This window comes from Mustela nigripes, chromosome 12 (genome assembly GCF_022355385.1).
Source record: "Mustela nigripes isolate SB6536 chromosome 12, MUSNIG.SB6536, whole genome shotgun sequence".
NCBI lineage: Eukaryota > Metazoa > Chordata > Mammalia > Carnivora > Mustelidae > Mustela > Mustela nigripes.
In genome coordinates, this window is record NC_081568.1 from 26,957,598 (window position 1) to 26,977,150 (window position 19,553).

Here is a 19,553-nt window from a genome sequence, read left to right on the forward strand (position 1 = left end):
CTGGGTTCTCTTCTGCCAAATGGATTCGATTATTTTCCCCATTGGTCCCTAAATCATTAATAAGACATTTTTGCAACATACATTTCCAGATGTATATATTTATTTCTGAGCTTGTCTGCCATCAGCCTAAATATTAATAAGGCTTACTTTCTTGGTTGTAGAAATAAGAAGTAAGTCTAAACAGAAGTTCTGTTAGTTGTGTTCTTTCCCATGGATCATCTTCGGTACTCTCTTGGTTAGGGTTTCCCAACTTCAAAGATTGCTTCTAGCCTATTTTAACCTTGTTGGGCTATTTTGAGAGTAAGTTTACAAGTCACTCCTGGTTAGAAAGTTCAATTTCCTGCCATAGAATGGGAATTGACATGCATGCATTATACCTAGTGGGAATATTGCTAGGGGAGTATATAAAATCTGTAGATAAATTCCCACTCCCTGAATCTCAGTACTTCATAACCAGAAAGTATTTTAAGTTCACAAAGATAACTTTTTAGAAATGTATCTGAAATTCAATTTTAAATAGAGACTCAATCTTTAAGCAGCAATTATATTTTTAAAAATCCTCCTGTTAAAACCACTGGCTATATTTTATTTGTTTCTTTTTTATTTTTGCCTTTTTTATTTTTTAATTTTTTAAAAATTTTAATTCCAGGGTAGTTAACATTCAGTGTTACGTTAGTTCCAAGTGTGTAATATAGTGATTCAACATCATTTTCTTGTTTAAAAGGAATGCCAGTTGTCATCTTTAATCACTCTTTCCATTGATCTTTTATCTAGTCAGGTGTCAGGAATAGACAGGCTCTTAATTTATGTTCTGTTTGTTACCTGTAAGGTCATGAAAGCATGTACCTCTGACAAGTAGTCGGAGGAATGGTAGGAAGCGTGTAGTTGGCTCAGAAGGAGCTGCCAGTGCCCTGTGGAAACAGAGTCATCCCTCAGTAAACACGATATACTTGCCTTGAGCCTTTACATACTCGGTGTTCCCTCTCTCTCACATCATCGCCAGACTGAGTGATGGTCACCGAGGCAACAAGCCACCCAAGAGGCTGAGGTTCCTGAGGAAAAGCTGACAGTTGGTGCCGCTCCCTAAGAAGAGCTGTGCAGAGATGTAATGGCACACAGTGGGGACACAAACTGTCACAGTGGCAGGACGGCTCAGGAATAAATGTACAAAGAACAAGGGCCTTTGCCTTCTGGCCTTTGGTGTCTGAGCTACAAAACGTCTCCGTTTATCTCCTAGGACGGGAATATACCACTGCTGCTTGCAGTACAAAATGGCCACAGTGAGGTCTGTCGCTTTCTCCTGGACCACGGAGCAGATATAAATTCCAGGGACAAAAATGGAAGGTACCACAGAAATAGAAATCACGGGATTTTGGCGATATCCACATTCTGGGAGTCTCAAAATAACATAGCTTTCTTTTGGATCATTTGTTAGAAAGTGGTTTTAATTTTTTCATTTTTTGCCTCTTTTTTTTTTAAAGTAAACTCTGTACCCAGTATGGGGCTTAAACTCATGATCCTGAGATCGAAAGCCACGTGCCCTACTGACTGAGCCAGCCAGGCACCCCTCCTGCCTCTTTTGATTATCTGGAATCTGTTTGGACTTAAAAAAAATTTTAATATATTGTTTCCACTGGGAACATCATTGAGTCTATGATGAGATTATTGAATACTAAAGTGACTAGGCCATTTCCAATGGCTTTTTGTGCAAAATTAAATAAGAGTAAACATATCGGCTGCTTTTAAAATAGTCATAATGACTTATAGGTACTTTAAAATGCCTGATGTGAGAGGAGAACATGATTTGTGCCAGTCATATTAAATTCTGTCATATTTAGATTATGTTTAGAAGATTATATCTATGTTATTTGACCTAATATGGTTTAATGTTCTGATTTAATCTGAAGTTTTTAAAAAAAAATACCTGATTTCATCTCGCTAGCACTACATTTCAAATTCCCTAGAAGATTAAGTGTATATGTGTTTAACTGCACTTAATCTCTTTCCCTTGTTTTTAAGATAGATGACTTCCCAAGAAAGTGTTTTCCCATTGTGTTAGTACTAATTTGGTGTCTCCTTTTCTCTTTAGAACTGCTCTCATGCTGGCCTGTGAGATCAGCAGCTCTAATATCGTGGAAGCCTTAATTAAAAAGGGTGCAGACCTAAACCTTGTAGATTCTCTTGGACACAATGCCTTACATTATTCCAAACTCTCAGAAAATGCAGGAATTCAAAGCCTTCTATTATCAAAAATCTCTCAGGATTCTGGTATGTGAAAGAAAATAGCCAGTGTTGTTTTAAATTTATCCACTCCATTTTCCCCAAAGGGTAAAGGAATGTGTGCAATATGATCTATTCTATTATTCTTTTAAACATATTCTTGAAGAAAAATGAAATGTTAAATATTGTGTTTGTTGTGTTATGGGTGTTGAGTGTGTGTGTGTGAGTATCTCCCACTGAAAGTGGATGTGAGTTATGGTTCTTACAGTTTTGTTTTGTTTTTTTTCTCACTTTTTCCTCTACAGATTCAAAGACACCAACAAAACCAAAGCAGGTATTTATCTTTGGGAGAGTATTTTTTTGTCATCATAGCTTGTGGGACTCTGAAAATGTCCTGATTAAACCACTCTGTAGTCCACTAGAAAAGTGACAAAAACTATGTTGAAAATACTTAAGGAGTAAAAAAAAAATCTTTAGAATAAATGATTCGTCATTAGAAGATGGTAAAGGTTTCCTTAATGGTTTACCCTGTTGCCAAAGCATGTGACTTTAAAACTTGCTACTTATATATTCATCTTTTCCTGAAATGTACTAATATTTTCTGTCAGTGTAAAAATGTTTGGTTAACTCTGTGAACAAATAACGATATTTTAAATATTTGTGTAGCCCATGGATTTTAGACCTCTGCCCATGGCAGTGTTAGATATTTAATGAACATAAGAGGTTTAGCTTGTCCTTTCATTTTAATTGGAACTCTTCTAAAATGCCATTAGAATTACAGACAGAAATTGAGAAGATTGCCCTGTGATTTTGGAGTTTTCTCCTAAAAACATCATTAATGTTGTTTCCTTTTTTGATGAATTGTATAGTTGGCTATTATATTTATTTACTTATATGTGAAAATTCTTCAGAAAGTATCATCAACAGGAAATAGTCGATACTGAATTTATTAGGTACTAACTGGGCTACTTATTTATAACCTTCAGAGATTCAGAGATGACATTTCCCCTTGCTCCCATATCAACATTCTTTAAGAAAAGGAGTGGAAATAATGCAAAGTGGTGGAAATACCACCACTTTGCATCAAGATGGAAGCTAGATGAGGAATGTATCCTGGGTTCTAAACTAGGGCAGACAGCTGTCCATCTTCCACTTTCCCAGTTCTCTACACCAACTTAATCTGGTTTTGTCTTGTGTTTTATATTTTCTGGCTATTAAAGCATGGGCTGCTGGAAGAACACTTGGAGCATGCATATTACTTATTTTTATGTTGGTAGCAGGTGTCAGATCTTGATAAAGTAAGAAATGCATGAACTGTTCAGGTTTTTCTCATTTGTTTGATGAAGCTGTTTGTTCAGACTTTACTAACCGAACTAACCCACCTCCGTTCTTTGGACTGTGATAACTTCCAGCATGATCAAGTCTCTAAAATAAGCTCAGAAAGAAGTGGAACTCCAAAAAAACGCAAAGCTCCACCACCTCCTATCAGTCCTACCCAGGTAAAGACAAAAGCAAACCAACAGTGAACAAACCTTAAGCCAACAACAACCAAAAGCTGTGATTTTTGTCATTTTGTGTTTAGGCCCAAAAGAAATGTTTTAGAATTGACTCTTAAATGCATATTTGAAGTTTTCCATACTGATTTTAAATCACAGATAGCGGTATAAAGGATTTTGACTATTAGTAGGGAAATAATGTTGATTCTTATTTATTGCAAGGCTGAGGAATTGAACAGTGTCTTTTTTTAAAAGCCTCAAGAAAAAAAAATAAAAATAAATAAAAGCCTCAGGGAAGTTTCTCAAAATCTTATGACAGAAACTGCTTCCTTAGGTGAAGCTCAGTCTACTTTTAGGACCTCACATTAATAGCTCAAATAACGGCAGGGAGAATGGGTGGCTGGTGAGGCAGTTAACTGAAGATGAATTTTAGTTGGTTTCTTAAAACTCTGCTAAAATATATTTGCCTTTCTAATTACATGCAAAGTTGGCTAATATTAAAAGTGGCTCTCATTTCTGAGCTTATAGTGACTGTTGCCTAGAGGAGGAAGCTCAAATGTCTGTGAAATCTCTCAAGTAGTTGAGAGGAATATCTCCTCTGATAAGTTATAGTAATTATGTGAGCATAGTCTCTGATAATATTTTCAACATGCCACAGAGGTTTGATAGGTTTTGAAAACTGCTTCTTGTGTCTAAAGGAACAGAGTTACTTAGTTATACTCTGCAAACTTTCAGAAAGTCTTTTGAGGGGCTGCATTAAGTTGAAAATACCCATGAATTCATTGAGACTAAGGACAGTTACTGTTAGATTTGTTTGCATTGGTTAAGTAGGTGAATTCCGTGGCACTGGAGAAGAAAAGACCTTGAAGAAGCATTCTTTATCTGTGATTTTCATTTTGTTTTTTAAGTTAAGTGATGTGTCTTCCCCAAGATCAATAACTTCAACACCACTTTCGGGAAAGGAAGCCGTGTTTTTTGCCGAACCACCCTTCAAGGTAATTCCCTTCTGTGTCCAATTAATTTTGAATCTTAAGATACAGAATAGATGGATTTAAGTGGTACGCATTGGGCAAAACAGAATAGACTTCCCAGCAATTGGTTCACCACCTTTTCATCATAAAGCACCACACTAATTATTTCTCCTGGTCTGGGATCCACACAGAAAGAAAAGAATGAATAAATTACATTAATTAAGTAATAACTAATTTTCTTCCTTTTAGAAAAAGGGACAAAGATAAAAACTGATAGCCCGTCTTCTTACTAAATCTAGTTGATATAATGCCAATCAAAAAAGAAAAACCTGTTGATTATTCTCTCATGTCTTACTGACAAGTAATCATATATTTTTAATTGTTTTTTTAATTAATGTGCATTAATTTTAGAAAATCCATTCTACCTGATTCTCCACATTTGCTCTTGGAAAGTATTTTTAGAAGTGGGAGGATATTTCAATTTACTATCTGTTTACCTAACCGTCACTAGGAAATTACACTTGGAAAGAAAATAAAATTTGTAATTGTTAAAATGAAATTGCAGTGGTATCATTGTATATTGCTTTCCCCCATCTAAGAATCACTAAAGATGGATTTTCTTTGAACTTGGATGCACAACAATTTGAAAAAGATTCTGTCAATCTGACATTTCCCCCACTTTCGAGTTTATAAATTCTTTTTTAGAGTTTATAAACTCTTATTTCTATAAGAAATAAATTCTTAAGATGAATATCTATGCAAGGAAAGGAAAGAGAGTTATGTTCTTACAATTAGTACCCTGCTATCTTCTAATGTAATTATGGCTCAAAGGATGCAACTCATTCCAAAGAACAGTATCACAAATTACAATTTTCAGAAGTAGAGTGTAAAAAGACTCATTTCTTTAGCTGCCACCTCCCCACCCCCCCGCACACACACAAAAGATAAAAAGCAACACCATTTAGAATGGCTAAAGTTTAAAAATAACAGATGTTGGTGATGATGTGGAAGAACCTAGAATTGTCCTACTCTGTTGGTAGGAATGTAAAGTGGCAAAATCGGGAAACTGACAGTTTAAAAGTTGATCACACACCTAACATATGATCTAACCGTCCACTCATCGATGTTTAGCCAAGAGAAATTAAAATGTGTATCTCAAAAATTATATACACAAATGTTTGTATTAGCTTTATTCGCATATCCCAAAACTAGAAACAATCCAGATATCTGTCAGCAAGCGAGAGGTTGAGGATAATGAGATACGTCCATATGATTAATTATTGCCTAACCATAAAAAAATGCAGAGCTGTCCCCGCAGCAATGTAGGTGAATCTGAAAGTCATCGTGCTGATTGAAAGAAGCCTGACACAAATTCATACCCATGACATTCCGTTTACAGGAATTCTCGATCATGCTAAAAGGCGAGCGGCGGTTGCCTGGGGATAGGTGGGCAGGGACTGGCTGTGTTGGAGCAGGAGAAAACTTGTAGAGTTGATGGAAACATTCTGTGTCTCGATTAGGGTGCTGGCTCCATGGGTGTGTATCTACCAGAACTCCTCACACCGTAAACTTTAAGTGGATGCCGTTTATTGTACCTTAAGGTGGTTAAAAATTAAACATCTATTTTTATAAAGTGAAAAGACAGCTTTTTGCAAAGATAAGTGCTTGCCAAAAATGAGCCACTTTATTTTTAGCATTTCGGCTTTCACAGAAGTTCCTTTGCTGAAAACTTATCTCTCTTATCAGGTCTATGGCTCATCGGAATGAAACATAGTAATTTCTGGCAACTCCTTGTATTTTGTTTTGAAATGAAAGCCTGGCTTTGAAGTTGCAAGGATTTTTGCAATGTATTTACCAGAACAGATATTCAGGGGTAAAAGTTTAGAGGAAATCTTCAGGGGATTGCCAATCCATGACTGTAAAACTTTTTATTCCCTTATAAAATTACGTTTATCTTCCCCGACAATTTCTTACTTACTCCAATTTCTCTTAGAAATATTAATAATCATAAACTAATAGCAGTTAATTTATTAAAAAAGTAAAGCTAAAAAAATACTTGTAATGTATTTTATTCAATGTATTACCCAGACAGGTGAAACTTGTATTTGACTTTATTATGAAAGTAATATTTGCCATCTCAAGTTTTAGGGCACAGATATAAAGTTATTATAATATTATTAAAAGATATTTGTATTATACTTATTAAGTGAAATTTCCGAAAAATATTTTGAGAGTATAAGCTCTGGAACCTAACATTTTAGAGATCATATCTCAGTAGATAATTGTCACTTTTATTCACTTATATTTTAAAGTATTTTCTTTCCTGGGGATTTTCTCACTTTTTCTAGAAGGGTAACTGTTCTGTGTCAACTCAGGGAGGAGTATTTGCTTGCTTCTCTTGTGGAATACTGCAGTCAGGAATATTCTTTTAAGTTATTTTTGTGTTCCAGCAGGCTGAGATCAGTTCTATACGGGGGAACAAAGACAGACTAAGTGACAGCACTACAGGTAAGATGAAGGGGCAGCTGTTTCTGTTTCTTTGACAGGTCTGTAGCCCATGGCTGTTTAAAGAGAGCAAAGGGCAAGCCGGGAGGGAGTGCAGGAAGGTCGGAGAACCCTGGGGTGCCTCCCAGCCCACAGCTGCCGATACTACACAGACTGACACTTTCTCTACTTCTGGAGGCTTTCACCTGGATTTTAAGGAGTCTCTAAGAGTGGATGTGAAAAAATATATATCCGTTTTCATTTGTCCATCTCTCCAACAAGAGACTTCACAGATAATGTCATGTCACCTTACAGTTACTGTGGGTATCTGGAAATATCATTTACTGTCTCTTTACTAGAACTATTGGCAGTTATTAGACCTGCTGCCAGATACGGTTATTTGTGTATTACAAAATCAGCTCTGAAATTACAATAGCCTGGGTATTCTCTTTTACGCATTTTATTTTATTTTAAAGATTTGCGTATTTATTTTAGAGAGAGAGTGTGTGCATACGCAAGTGGGGGTGCAGAGGGAGAGAATATTCAAGCAGACTTCCCCCTGAATGCAGAACCCAACCTGGGGCTCAGTCCCATGATCCTGAGATCATGACCTAAATGCGCAAACCAAGAGTCCCTCGCTTATCAGACTGAGTCACCCAGGCACCCCCCCCCCACACATTTTAAATAAAACACTGTTTTGCAGCACTCCTTGCCACTAGGCAGTAGGTTATCTACTGAAGGGAGAGCCAGCTGAGCCCCTCCATGGCTTCACGGTCTAACTTTCCTACTTTAGTTTTTAAATAGATATATGCAAAGACACAGTGTTAATGAATTCACACACAGTCATACTCTCGTCACCAAGACAGGGTTTAATTCATTGCCTTAATAGTCCATCCCAGGGGTTTACTCTCCAAGAATATAGTGCAGTATCCCCAGAGACCATTTAAAATGTCATGTAAAGGATTTCAAAATCTCCTTTGGCTGCAGCATTCACTTTCTTAACCCTATTATGCATTTCATGTGTTTGGCACTTTTAGCTTACAGAATTTAGAAATACCCATCCTGGCACTGATCCATGTTAACTGAATACTTGTTACATTCTATTCTTTAAAAACCATCCATTTTATTTTATTTTATTTTATTTTATTTATTTATTTTAATTTATTTTAGGGCACCTGGGTGGCTCAGTTGGTTGGGTGACTGCCTTTGGCTCAGGTTGTAGTCCCGGAGTCCTGGGATCGAGTCCTGCATTAGGCTCCCAGCTCCACGGGGAATCTACTCCATCTGACCTTCTCCCCTCTCATGCTGTCTCTCACCTCTCTCTCTCTCAAATAAATAAAATCTTAAAAACATTATTTTAGAGAGTATGTGTATGCAAGCAGGGGGAGGGGCGGGGGGGAGAGAATCTCAAGGAGACTTCCTGTTGAGCCCGGAGCCCGATGGCAGGGCTCAATCTTAGGACCCTGAGATCACGACCTGAGCTGAAGCCAAGAGTTAGACACTCAACCAACGAGTCACCCACACGCTCCTCCTTTGTATTTGAGAAGTACTTTCTGTAGCTTAGAATTACTGTCATGTTCTCAGTCCTCTGGTTTATTCTAAACTCACCATACATTATGTCAAGGAGACTCTTTAATAAAGCTGTGGTTTAGGCACCAGACGTTGAAGTAAGCATTTCTAGGAAGAAATGTCTTTTTGCGTCCTTCCAAATTAAGATTAAATTTTTCATCTTTGGATTAAATGGCTGTGAGAAAATAATAAAATAACAGTGAAGAATGGAGGTCAGTGCCGTTCAGACGGTGGTCTGTTAACTGTTGCCAGTCTACAGGAAGTAAGGAGTTTGCACCAGAAAGCCATCCAGCGATACTGCTAAGCACACTGTTTTGTCCAGTAGTCTTTTCTTCTCCCCCATAGGAACACTGCATGAAGGAAGCGGTGTGCTGAATGACATTCTGGAACAAGGTTTTTGTCTCAGTGAGCCACGTTGAGTAGCATAGCTTTGGATGCCATTTCAGCATGATAATCACGAGGATGTAAAAAAAAAATCCTACCAAGAGTAGGATTGTGGGATTCAGAGCAGACCATTTCATGGTGGGGCCCCTAGTCATCGGGTCATCCAATGCTGTGAGGAAGAGGCAAAGTTTGACGTGGGTCCTGAAAGATGCCTACAAGTGACCTTGCCAACAAGAGATGCTGCAGGGGCAGTCATCTGCAGGAAGAATTACACAGCAACCTTGTGTTGAGAATCTAGAGGGGGATGATGGAAAGTTGGAATCTGAGGAAGATGTGTTTTTAGAGATCATGGGCCATACGCCTGAAAAAGTACGCTGGTACCAGATGATGGAGACATTAACCCAGAGGAAGGAGTCTGGAGATCAATTCTGGAGAGAGAGAGTGATTAAAGCACTTGAACCACAGGACTAACCCTATCAAAGCATGTTTCAGGAAGATTAGCCTGGGCAAGGCTCTATTTTTACTATTGGGTAGGGGGACACGCGAGAGCGTGTGCGTGCTTTGTTTCTGGGCTGTTTGCAGGGTTTTTGAGCCAGTGATAAAGTTTGAACTAGAGGAACAGTGGTAGGGATAAAAAGTGAACCAGGACATTTCTGAAAGGATTCTCAGAAATGGGACTTACTAGGCATGGGAGGAACAAAAAACAACCCAGATATGACACTTAATCAGGTGAATGGAAAATGTATGAGCAAATCCCATCAGTTTTCAGATGAGCTTATGATGTCTCCAGGCATCTGGTCCTGTGCTGGGAAGACCCCAGGAAGGAAAGCCCAGGACCTGAGAATTGCTGTTCATTTACCTGCAAGCTAGGGGCTTTCATTCATCGTCAGGACCAGGAAGAAGCCCTGGATTAGGTAGAAAGCCACTTGGTTAAAGGTCAGAGAAAGACTGGTTTGATTTTTTAAAATATTATTGTAAATTGCTTTTCACTTTTCCAAGGTGCTGATAGCTTATTGGATGTAAGTTCTGAAGCTGACCAACAAGATCTTCTTGCCCTGTTGCAAGCAAAAGTCGCTTCTCTTACCTTGCACAATAAGGAATTACAGGATAAATTACAGGTGGGCACAGAGACTGCTACCACGGACTCTTTGTAGGGTCAGACTATGGCTTTTTTTCAGGTTAGTCAGATGATACTTTGTTTTAAACATCTCCGAAAGTTTCTTCTTTTTTTAAATATAGTTAGCCTCAAGTATTTTATAGTTTCAAATTATGTCTATGTTGAAAGAAGAGGTATTCATTAACTCCCTTTCTGTAAATTGCTAAATTGGTCAATTACATATGATTATATACTTAGTCTGTTATAGATGACATACATGTATATGTGTGCTAGTGCACGTGTAATTACCCATTCATGTAGTAGAGCTGATCATTTAGCGGATTTAAGATCTTCAGTAAGAACAAGCTGTACTTGTGCCCATCTCCCCTTTTGGTAACTGCAATAATATGAGAAGCAAAGGAAAAATTATGAGTCAGAGGCTTTAGAACCAACACAAATCTTGTGTTTCGAAAGTGGCACACATCAGCGGTCCTAATTAGAGGACAGAATAAGCTTTGTGTCATTAATCTGCCTCTCATGTCCTGGACAGTATTTTGTCATGGGGCACAAGTACAAAAGGGACCCTGCGATTCTCCCATACAGAAGCTCTGGATTTGTTCTCTCCTTCCCATTGCTTGCTCACCTGACTTCATCTTTGGTGCCATTCCCTTCTTGCCTTTTTTCCCAGGCCAAATCACCCAAGGAGGCAGAAGCCGACGTGAGCTTTGACTCCTACCATTCCACTCAGATGGACCTGGCCCCACCCCTGGGCAAACCCAGTGACACCTCTCTCTCAGACTCCAAATCATCTCCCCCTGTCTTACCACAGTCTGCGAGTAGATCCACTCTCGACGGCGATGGCCGAATTCAGCAACTACAAGAGATCCTGCAGGACCTGCAGAAGAGACTGGAGAGCTCCGAAGCAGAGAAGCAGCAGCTCCAGGCCGAGCTCCGGTCCAGAAGGGCCGAATCGGTGTGCATCAACAGTGCGGAGATTTCCGAGAACGGCTCTGACCTCAGCCAGAAACTGAAAGAAACCCAGAGCAAGTATGAGGAGGCCATGAAGGAAGTCCTCAACGTGCAGAAGCAGATGAAACTGGGCCTCGTCTCGCCTGAAAGCGTGGACAGTTATTCGCGTCTCCGGGAACTGAGGATCACCGAGGAGGAAATAGACGTGCTAAAGCAGGACCTCCAGAATGCGGTGGAAGAAAGTGAAAGAAATAAAGAGAAGGTGAGAGAGTTGGAAGAAAAACTTGTAGAGAGGGAGAAAGATATGGTTATTAAGCCTCCTATAGAAGAGTACGAGGAAATGAAAAGCTCATACTGCTCTGTTATTGAGAACATGAATAAGGAGAAAGCATTTTTGTTTGAGAAGTACCAAGAGGCTCAAGAAGAAATCATGAAATTAAAAGATGCCCTGAAGAGTCAGGTCACCCAAGACGCTAGCGACGAAGCCGGGGACATGAAAGAGGCCATGAACAGGATGATAGATGAACTCAACAAACAGGTGAGCGAGCTGTCCCAGCTGTACAAAGAAGCCCAGGCCGAGCTGGAGGATTACAGGAAGAGGAAGTCTCTAGAAGACGTGACGGCCGACTATATCCATAAAGCGGAGCATGAGAAACTGCTGCACGTGACGAACGTATCCAGAGCTAAGGCGGAAGAGGCGCTATCCGAAATGAAGTCTCAGTACTCAAAGGTGTTGCATGAGTTGACCCAGCTCAAACAGCTCGTGGACGCCCAGAAAGAGAACTCTGTGTCCATCACGGAACATTTGCAAGTGATAACCACACTGCGGGCAACGGCCAAAGAGATGGAGGAAAAAATCAGCAGTCTTAAAGAGCACCTTGCCAGCAAGGAAGGAGAGGTGGCAAGGCTGGAGAAGCAGCTCCTGGAAGAGAAGGCCGCCATGACCGACACCATGGTGCCCAGGTCCGCCTACGCAAAGCTGCAGTCGTCGTTAGAAGGCGAGGTGAGTGTGTTGGCCTCAAAATTGAAGGATTCGGTAAAAGAAAAAGAGAAGGCCCATTTGGAGCTCACGCAGACGAGAAGCGAGGTGTCACAAACGAAAAGGGAAAAGGAGAATATTCAGGCTCTCCTAAAGGCCAAAGAGCAGGAAGCGGATGAACTCCGGCAACAGCTCCAGGACGCTCAGGAAGAGCTGGCAGAAAGGAAGAGACAGTCGGAGAGCTCTTCCAGACTGGAGGAGGATAAAGACAAGAAGGTTGGTGGGCTTCCATTGCTGTTGCGTTTCTAGTTAGCAGGCCTTTACTGTGGTTAATGTTTTTAGCGTTGGTTAGCACAGACCTGTTGTGAAGGCACAAAAGCTCTCCACGTGACTCCCTCTGTCCCCATGACCACATTAAGAGTAGTAGGTTGGACATTTCTATTTAAAAAAGTGAGTCATCTGTCAGTCTCCTTAAAGCCTTTTTCACCTATGTGGCACCTATTTTCTCTTTTAAAATGATTTTACAGAAACTTTGCCTAGTGGCAGGGCTCATGGAATCCAGACAGATTCTTCCATGATAAGGAAACCCAAATACTCCCAGACTTCATCCTGCTTCCCTAAGCCCCGGGAGCTTTCCTGAGTCAGTGGAAGAACTGTCCTGCTTGGCTCCCCCTGGCAAAGGTGGACAGGAGGGGGTGTGTGGGGAGCAGGTGATTAGACACCGGCTGGGTGTGGCTTGGACGAAGGAGGAAAACAAAGGGGGGCTCGGGAAAGAGGGCGGAGCCTGAATGCCCTCTGCATCCCGGGGTCAGGTGTTCTGGGGGGCACTGGTCAGAGCACTGGGGGTCATTTATTCCTTTAATACAATGAAGATTTCAAAAAGAGCTTCCAAGGCCAAGGGGTCAGGGAGTCAGAAGGCAGAGGCCGGGTTGCAGGGAGGAGTTGTGACTACTTTGAAGCAAGATGCCCAGAGAAATCAGGGTTCCCGGAACTGCTTCCTGACTGCCTGTGTCAGTGCTACTGAGCAAGACATAGCTGTCTCCAAATAAAGAATGCCCAACATTCCTGGTTCTGATTTCTGTTTTCAACAATACCCCCTTCCAGAGTAAAAAAGGAAATGAGTGCCTTAGCGTTTGTTACCCTCATGCCTCAAAGTACACATTTAATCTGGGCCCTTATTTGAATAGAATGGCCTTAGAGGGCCATGTGAGGTTGCTGATTTTGTTACCGATTTCACTTTATGGACTTTCCTTAAAAAATAAAAAAGAAACTCTTCCAAAGTCTTGTTGGCCCAGAGGCCAACAAGAGGCCATTGTTGAAGGCTTAGAACTCTCTGGAATTTTGCTTCGGCAGGCCCTTTCTTGCCTATTGATAGTTTTCCTTTCTCGCCAGATCAGTGAGATGTCAAAGGAAGTCACTAAGTTGAAGGAGGCCCTGAACAGCCTCTCGCAGCTCTCCTACTCCGCGAGCTCGTCCAAGAGGCAGAGTCAGCAGCTCGAGGCACTGCAGCAGCAGGTCAAACAGCTCCAGAACCAGCTGGCTGTGAGTGGGCTTCTCTCCGCTGCCTGCGGTGGGGGTGGGAGGGCAGGGGATGGCTGGCCAGGCCAGGCAGATTATGTCACCTGCTCATCTGGGCTGAGGGAGAAGAGTCCCAGGCATCACCTGCAACAAGGTGAGTCACCTCTATCTCTAAGAGAGGAATTGGCAGGACCGTGGCTCAGGCCTCATGGTTACACATCCACGGATTGTGCCCCCCACTCCGGCTTTCTACCACAGTGTCCGGCAGCAGCAAGAACTTACTAGGGGCCGGGACCTCTGATGGGTGTGTGTCTGTGCACCTGAAGCTGCTGCTTGGCCCCTCTCCTTGTTTGACCTGGGAAAGTCCTCTCATATCTGTATTTATTTCCCATGGCTATTGGAACAGACCAGCACAAACCTGGTTTAAAACAAGAATCTGTGCTCTTAAGATTCTGGAGACCCGGGGTGCCTGAGTGGTTCAGTCAGTTAAGTGTCACTTTTGGTTTTCGGTTCAGGTAGTGATCGCAGGAGCCTGGGCTGGAGCTGCGTGGAGCTCTGTGCTCAGCAGAGTGCCCTTATCCTTCTCCCCTCCGCCTCTGCTCTTTCCCCTCCCCCGCATCGCGCTTGCTCACGCTCCTTCTCTCTCTCTCTCTCAAATGAATAAAAATCTTTAAAAAAAAAATTCTGGAGATAAGTATGAAATCTATTTCACTAAAGGCAAGGTACCAGCAAGGTTGGTTCCTTCTAGAAACTCTAGGGGAGAATCCATTTCCTTGCCTTCACTAGCTTTTAGAGGATACCCAAATTCCTTGGCTCATGGGTCCTACCTCCAGTTCAAAGCATATCACTCCACCTCTGGCTCTGCCCTCCCATCTCCCAGTCCTTCTCTCTTATAAGGACTCTTGTGATTACACTTAAGTGATACCTGGATAGTCAGTATAAACTTTTCCTCCATCTCAAGATCCTTAACTTAATCACAACAGCAAGGTTCCTGTGGAAGTAATATTCCACAGGTTCCGGGCATTGGTGCGTGGATATCTTTGGAGGGCCACCATTTCACCTCCCCTTGCATTTAAGGTTTTAGTTGACATGAGATGTTACCTTTTCCACGTGAAGCCAAGGGTTCATCTGTCGTGGACTATCACTAGTTTTGTTGACAGGCGGGACCTGGGATGTAGGATTTCTTCAGTACAGACTTGATACTGGTGAATTCAGGTTTCTGCAATCCTTAACGCTGGCTGGCCAGAGTACAAAACCAGCTTTTTTGTGTTATCAGCTCTAGCAGTGAAGGAGCGATCAGGGGAGGGGAAGAGGCTCCCTGTTGGGTTCCGCAGGTCATTTTTCTGATGAAGTGGTTTTAAGACTTGTAGACAAAATGCTGATGGTTCATACAATCGTTTTTACAATTTTCAACACCTTTAATGTATGGCGCCAATGATCTAAAAGTGAATATGACACAGTTCCCGCCTTCACCGAGTTTATACTCAGTGAACTTTCCATATTCTCAGTGTGGTCAGCCTCCACTGGTAGAGAGAAGACCAGCATGCTCCGGGCATACAGAGGAAATGTCTCGAAAAGCTTCCTGTAGGATGTGATGCTTGTGCTGAGTCTCGAAGGGATAGGTACGAGGCAGCAAGGAATGGGATGTGGCATTTAGATGGCCCTTGGCAGCCTCGGCAGGGACAGTCCCAGTGGAGTGATGGATGGAATCTGAACCTCAGTGGGCTGCCTAGAAAAGTGACCAAGGGGCCAAGTATCTGACGGGGCTGAAGAACCATAGCAGGAGGCAGGGGAAGCCTAAAGTAGATTTGCTAGAAAGAAAGGATCTGGTGACCAGAGGGTGAGGTGCTCTCTTTCAAGATTTCAGAGGCAATGACAGAGACAGGGCTGTGACCTTGAGAGTGCATGGCTGCAAGGAGGAGGAGCAAGTCATTGAGGTGGACGTTGAGGAAACTGAGAGACCGAGGTGTTTGGGGCTCAGGCATGTGGATATCGCAGTCACCCAAATGATGACAGAAACAAGGATGGAAAGGAGGATGGTGATCAGAAGACGAAGTTTTAAATGATTGAGTGGAGGTATCTAAAAGCTGAGAGGAAATGACACAGAGGAAGGTCCTAAGCCCACCTTCTAATGGCGTGACCATCAAAGGACTGAGGTTTCCAAGGTTCTCCTCGAATAGGAAGGACACCTCATATTCCGACACTCGTGGGAAGGAGGTGAGAAGGGTACTGATGGGCTTTTGTAGACTTTGGAAGTAATTTGTAGATGATAGTCTCAGTTTTCGTCATGGAAAACCATCTCCTCAGAAAAGTTCAGAGGCGAGTGAAGATTCTTGAAACGGTTACTGAGAGGAATTGGAACAATAGCTCAACCAGGAGAAACAAGCATGAACAGCTGTACTGAGGAACCGGCTGAGACTGGTGCCACCACCCTGTTGGTTTCCGGGGTACACCAGTATACCGACAGCTGAGTAACTGAGCTCCCTGGGGGACTCTATGATTGGCTGTATAGGGAAAGAACAGTAGCTCCTTTCAAAAGAACAGATTTTTAAAATTAATAAATATTTGGTTATTGTGGAAAAGTTGGAAAATACAGAAGACTCTGGAAAAGTTTCTATAAATAAAAATGGTCCATAATCCAACCACTCAGAGATGGTTCCCTTTTGCATTTGATAGTTTCTTTGCACCATTTACTTTGTGTGAATGTGACTGTGTATTTGCATAAGTATGTATACATATATTTTTTGCAACAAAGGTGGAATTACGTAACAACTGCTTTTTCATAGATTTTCTTCTAAGGTTGACATGCCAAAATATGAAATAGGTGGATTCGTCCCCCTTGAAGAATATCAGCAAATGTTTCCCTGAGAATAGCGATAGGTATTCAGAAATATACAACCCAGTGAGCCCACAACGGTTTTAAAAGCCTCATATGCTAGCATTTGCTGAAGGAAGTAATTTTGGGTAGCATTTGGCCACAGTTTTCTCATAGGTATTTGGTTTTGTTCTTTACCGGTCTCCTAAGCTCTTAACACTGTCACATTGTCTCTTCCCAGGAATGTAAGAAACAACACCAGGAGGTCATATCTGTTTACAGAATGCATCTTCTGTATGCTGTGCAGGTATGCTGAATATCCTAAAGAAACACCAGAGCAGATGTCACCCAGACTCCTGTCATTCACCTAGTAGAACAAATGAAAATTAGGGGGGAATCGTTTACATTGAGAAGTTTTAAAAAGCTCATTGCTTTGCTTTGGATTTTGTCGGGAGCCCGACGCCATTGTTGGAAAGTAGCCTCAGCATTTGTTGAGAAATGGAGGAGGAAGGGGCTGTTACCCCCACCAGGAGCAGCAGCCCAGGCTTCGTTTTCAGGCCCACCTGTATTCTCACAGCCGTCAGCACGCTCTCACCCCCATGACTCTAGGCGGCTTGGCTAGCTGGGCTTACATTTGCAACTGAGACCCAGAAACCTTTTGCTGGTGGGTCTGGTAGATCCAGCCTCATCAGCCTCCAGAGGGAAAAGCACAGGGCCCTCTTTCTCTCAGTCCCACACAGAAATGTGGGAAGTGATAGGACTAACATTCCTTTGGATTTGGATGATCTGGGGGAAAGCCAAGGGCTTCATCTCAGCCAGCCATCTCATTCCCTCGGGGAGACTGCCAGGACTCAACTTCGATTCTAATGATTGTCTTTTGGTTGCATTTCCTAGGGCCAGATGGATGAAGATGTCCAGAAAGTACTGAAGCAAATCCTTACCATGTGTAAAAACCAGTCCCAGAAGAAGTAAAATGGATTCCTTGGCAGGACACTGCCCCCTTGTTGTCCATCTTTGTGTTAGATCTGGAGTTGTTGGCAACCACTGCCATTGCCCTCACTCGTGCTCTGCCCCGCAGCCTCGCAGAGCTTTTTCCCTTTCCAAAGGCAGCTTTCTGAAGACTTTCTGAGGCCCCGGGGAAGATTGTCCTCCGAACTGCTTAGAGACTTCAGAGCAGCACAGGTGACACACGGTGTTAGCCCTTCAGATTCCGGAGCTGGGGTCAGCCACACCCGGGGGTCTGGTCCTGGTGCTGGCCGGTGGGCGCCCCCGTCAGTGGCTGGCCAGCGGACGGCCTTGGTTGCTTTCGTTCCCGCACTCAAGCCGGGGTGTTCAGCACTGGGGGGCTCTTCTTGCCTTTGGTTTCCAATCCTAAAACACGATTCAGCTTCCGATCCAATTAGTCTGGCTCTAGTTCTGTGGCATGCAGGCTGAAGAGCCTTTATCATGATATCCTGTGGATTCTAAAACTTATTCCGTCGTTCCCCCCATCTGCCTTAGAAAGCTCATCACGTTGCTTGCTGCTCCTCGGTCCCAGGCCCCACGGTGTGGTGAGCCCTGTTCACTCAAATCTGAAGCTGAAAGACAAAAGCCGATTGCCCTGAGAAGTTCTTTTTAAGCAAATTGTTGACATATTGCAGATTTTCTATGCAAACTGGCCTCCTGCTGTTATCCGTGAAGCTCAGGAATCCAGACATTGGTGTTTCAACAAGGGACAGTAAACTGCGTGTTTACAGACAAATGAAATGCCTCATGGTTCATAACCTCAATTTTTTAAAAGTGTTGTTTTTTTCTCTACAATATTTTTATTGGCTCTTAAAGATGTTTTCATAGCTAAACCCCCAAATAAGCAAAATCTACATTAGACTGTATTAACAAAGTATTTTTAGGTAACCGTGCTTGCAACTTTTTTAAAAGCCTAACTCTTTCTTCAGAGTTTTCCGCTATAGCCAGGGGTGGTTATGTATTTATTCCTATTCCAACCTCTACGTGAGCTGCCACTGGTATCCCTAGACTTTCTGCCATTGTGTCCTTAGAACTGTAGCACATTTCTGAATACGGTAAACCTTCCCTTTTACCCCGAATCTTTGAATGCCCCAGCATTACCAGCGCCCATAAACGATCCTGGGAGGGACTGTTAGTACCGATTTCTTTTCCAGTGTTGACACTGAGAATCCCCATACGGTACACATGATGGTGCAGAGCAAAGGTGTTTGTGGGGGGATATTTCTGTTCACTTTACTTTCAGGTTAAAAGTGTTTAAACTTGCCTGCAGCTTCCTTATGGCATTTTGTTAAGGAGGGATGTCGGCTAAGCACAGACCGCTCCGACGTGTGTAACTGAAGGGGCAGAGGCCTGGCCTGACAGGGCCCCACGCACCGTAGGGCCGCCTGGGCGCACAGGGTGCTCGGCTGTTGGGGAAGATATGTTCATCTCTATTGGACGAGGACCAAGGACAGCAAAGCAGAAATGGCTTTCAAGCTTGGTGTTGCTTTTCTGAAGTTGTTTATAGTTCAGCCGTTTCGAAAATGCTCCAAAGAAATGTGAAAAGGACTTTTTGTCACAGCCCTTAATACAAGCAGCCCTCCCTGCTCCTGCCCCCGCGCAGAAATGCTGCAGAGTATAAAACTTGAGACATTTTGTAGGATGCCTGACAAAGTGTAGCCTTTCATCTTGTTTCAGGATGCATATTTATTATAAGTACTCCGGTTAAATATTGAAAAGTTATATACTGTAGTTTTAGCATTTTTGCCTTTGTAATTTACAGAAGGTATTGCAGAAAATAAACTTTGTTTCATTTTGCATCTCTGTTGTTGAGTTTTGGTGCATTCATGAGCATATGTATGTGGCTCCCGAGGAGTGGGTCAGTAGCGCTGGGGTGTGATGGTGTTTTTTAACCGAGTCACAAGCTGTGGCAAGCAGTGGTCCTCTGTCACCTCCCTGCCATGACGTAGCATCTTTAATCTCGGACTTGGACTCCCCTGTCCACTTTAGACAACCCCTCTGATTACATGGCGCCCACCCAGATAACCCAGGAGGACCCTTATTTTAG

At 42.4% G+C, this 19,553-nt stretch overlaps 1 protein-coding gene across 6 annotated transcripts in view; it reads left to right on the forward strand.

The window, feature by feature from the left end:
* Positions 1 to 19,305, forward strand: part of RAI14 (retinoic acid induced 14) — a 143,865-nt gene extending 124,560 nt beyond the window's left edge. For 3 of the 6 annotated variants that reach the window (XM_059416980.1, XM_059416979.1, XM_059416977.1), the window contains 11 exons: positions 1,238 to 1,344; positions 2,090 to 2,268; positions 2,526 to 2,554; positions 3,633 to 3,719; positions 4,625 to 4,711; positions 7,138 to 7,195; positions 10,124 to 10,242; positions 10,909 to 12,444; positions 13,561 to 13,710; positions 16,743 to 16,808; positions 17,396 to 19,305. In XM_059416980.1, coding sequence (XP_059272963.1) covers positions 1,238 to 1,344; positions 2,090 to 2,268; positions 2,526 to 2,554; positions 3,633 to 3,719; positions 4,625 to 4,711; positions 7,138 to 7,195; positions 10,124 to 10,242; positions 10,909 to 12,444; positions 13,561 to 13,710; positions 16,743 to 16,808; positions 17,396 to 17,473 — 2,496 coding nt within the window. In that variant the 3' untranslated portion in view covers positions 17,474 to 19,305. The remainder of the gene's footprint in view (positions 1 to 1,237; positions 1,345 to 2,089; positions 2,269 to 2,525; positions 2,555 to 3,632; positions 3,720 to 4,624; positions 4,712 to 7,137; positions 7,196 to 10,123; positions 10,243 to 10,908; positions 12,445 to 13,560; positions 13,711 to 16,742; positions 16,809 to 17,395) is intronic. The other 3 variants (XM_059416978.1, XM_059416981.1, XM_059416982.1) reach the window with 3 other exon arrangements.
* Positions 19,306 to 19,553: the final 248 nt, after the last annotated feature.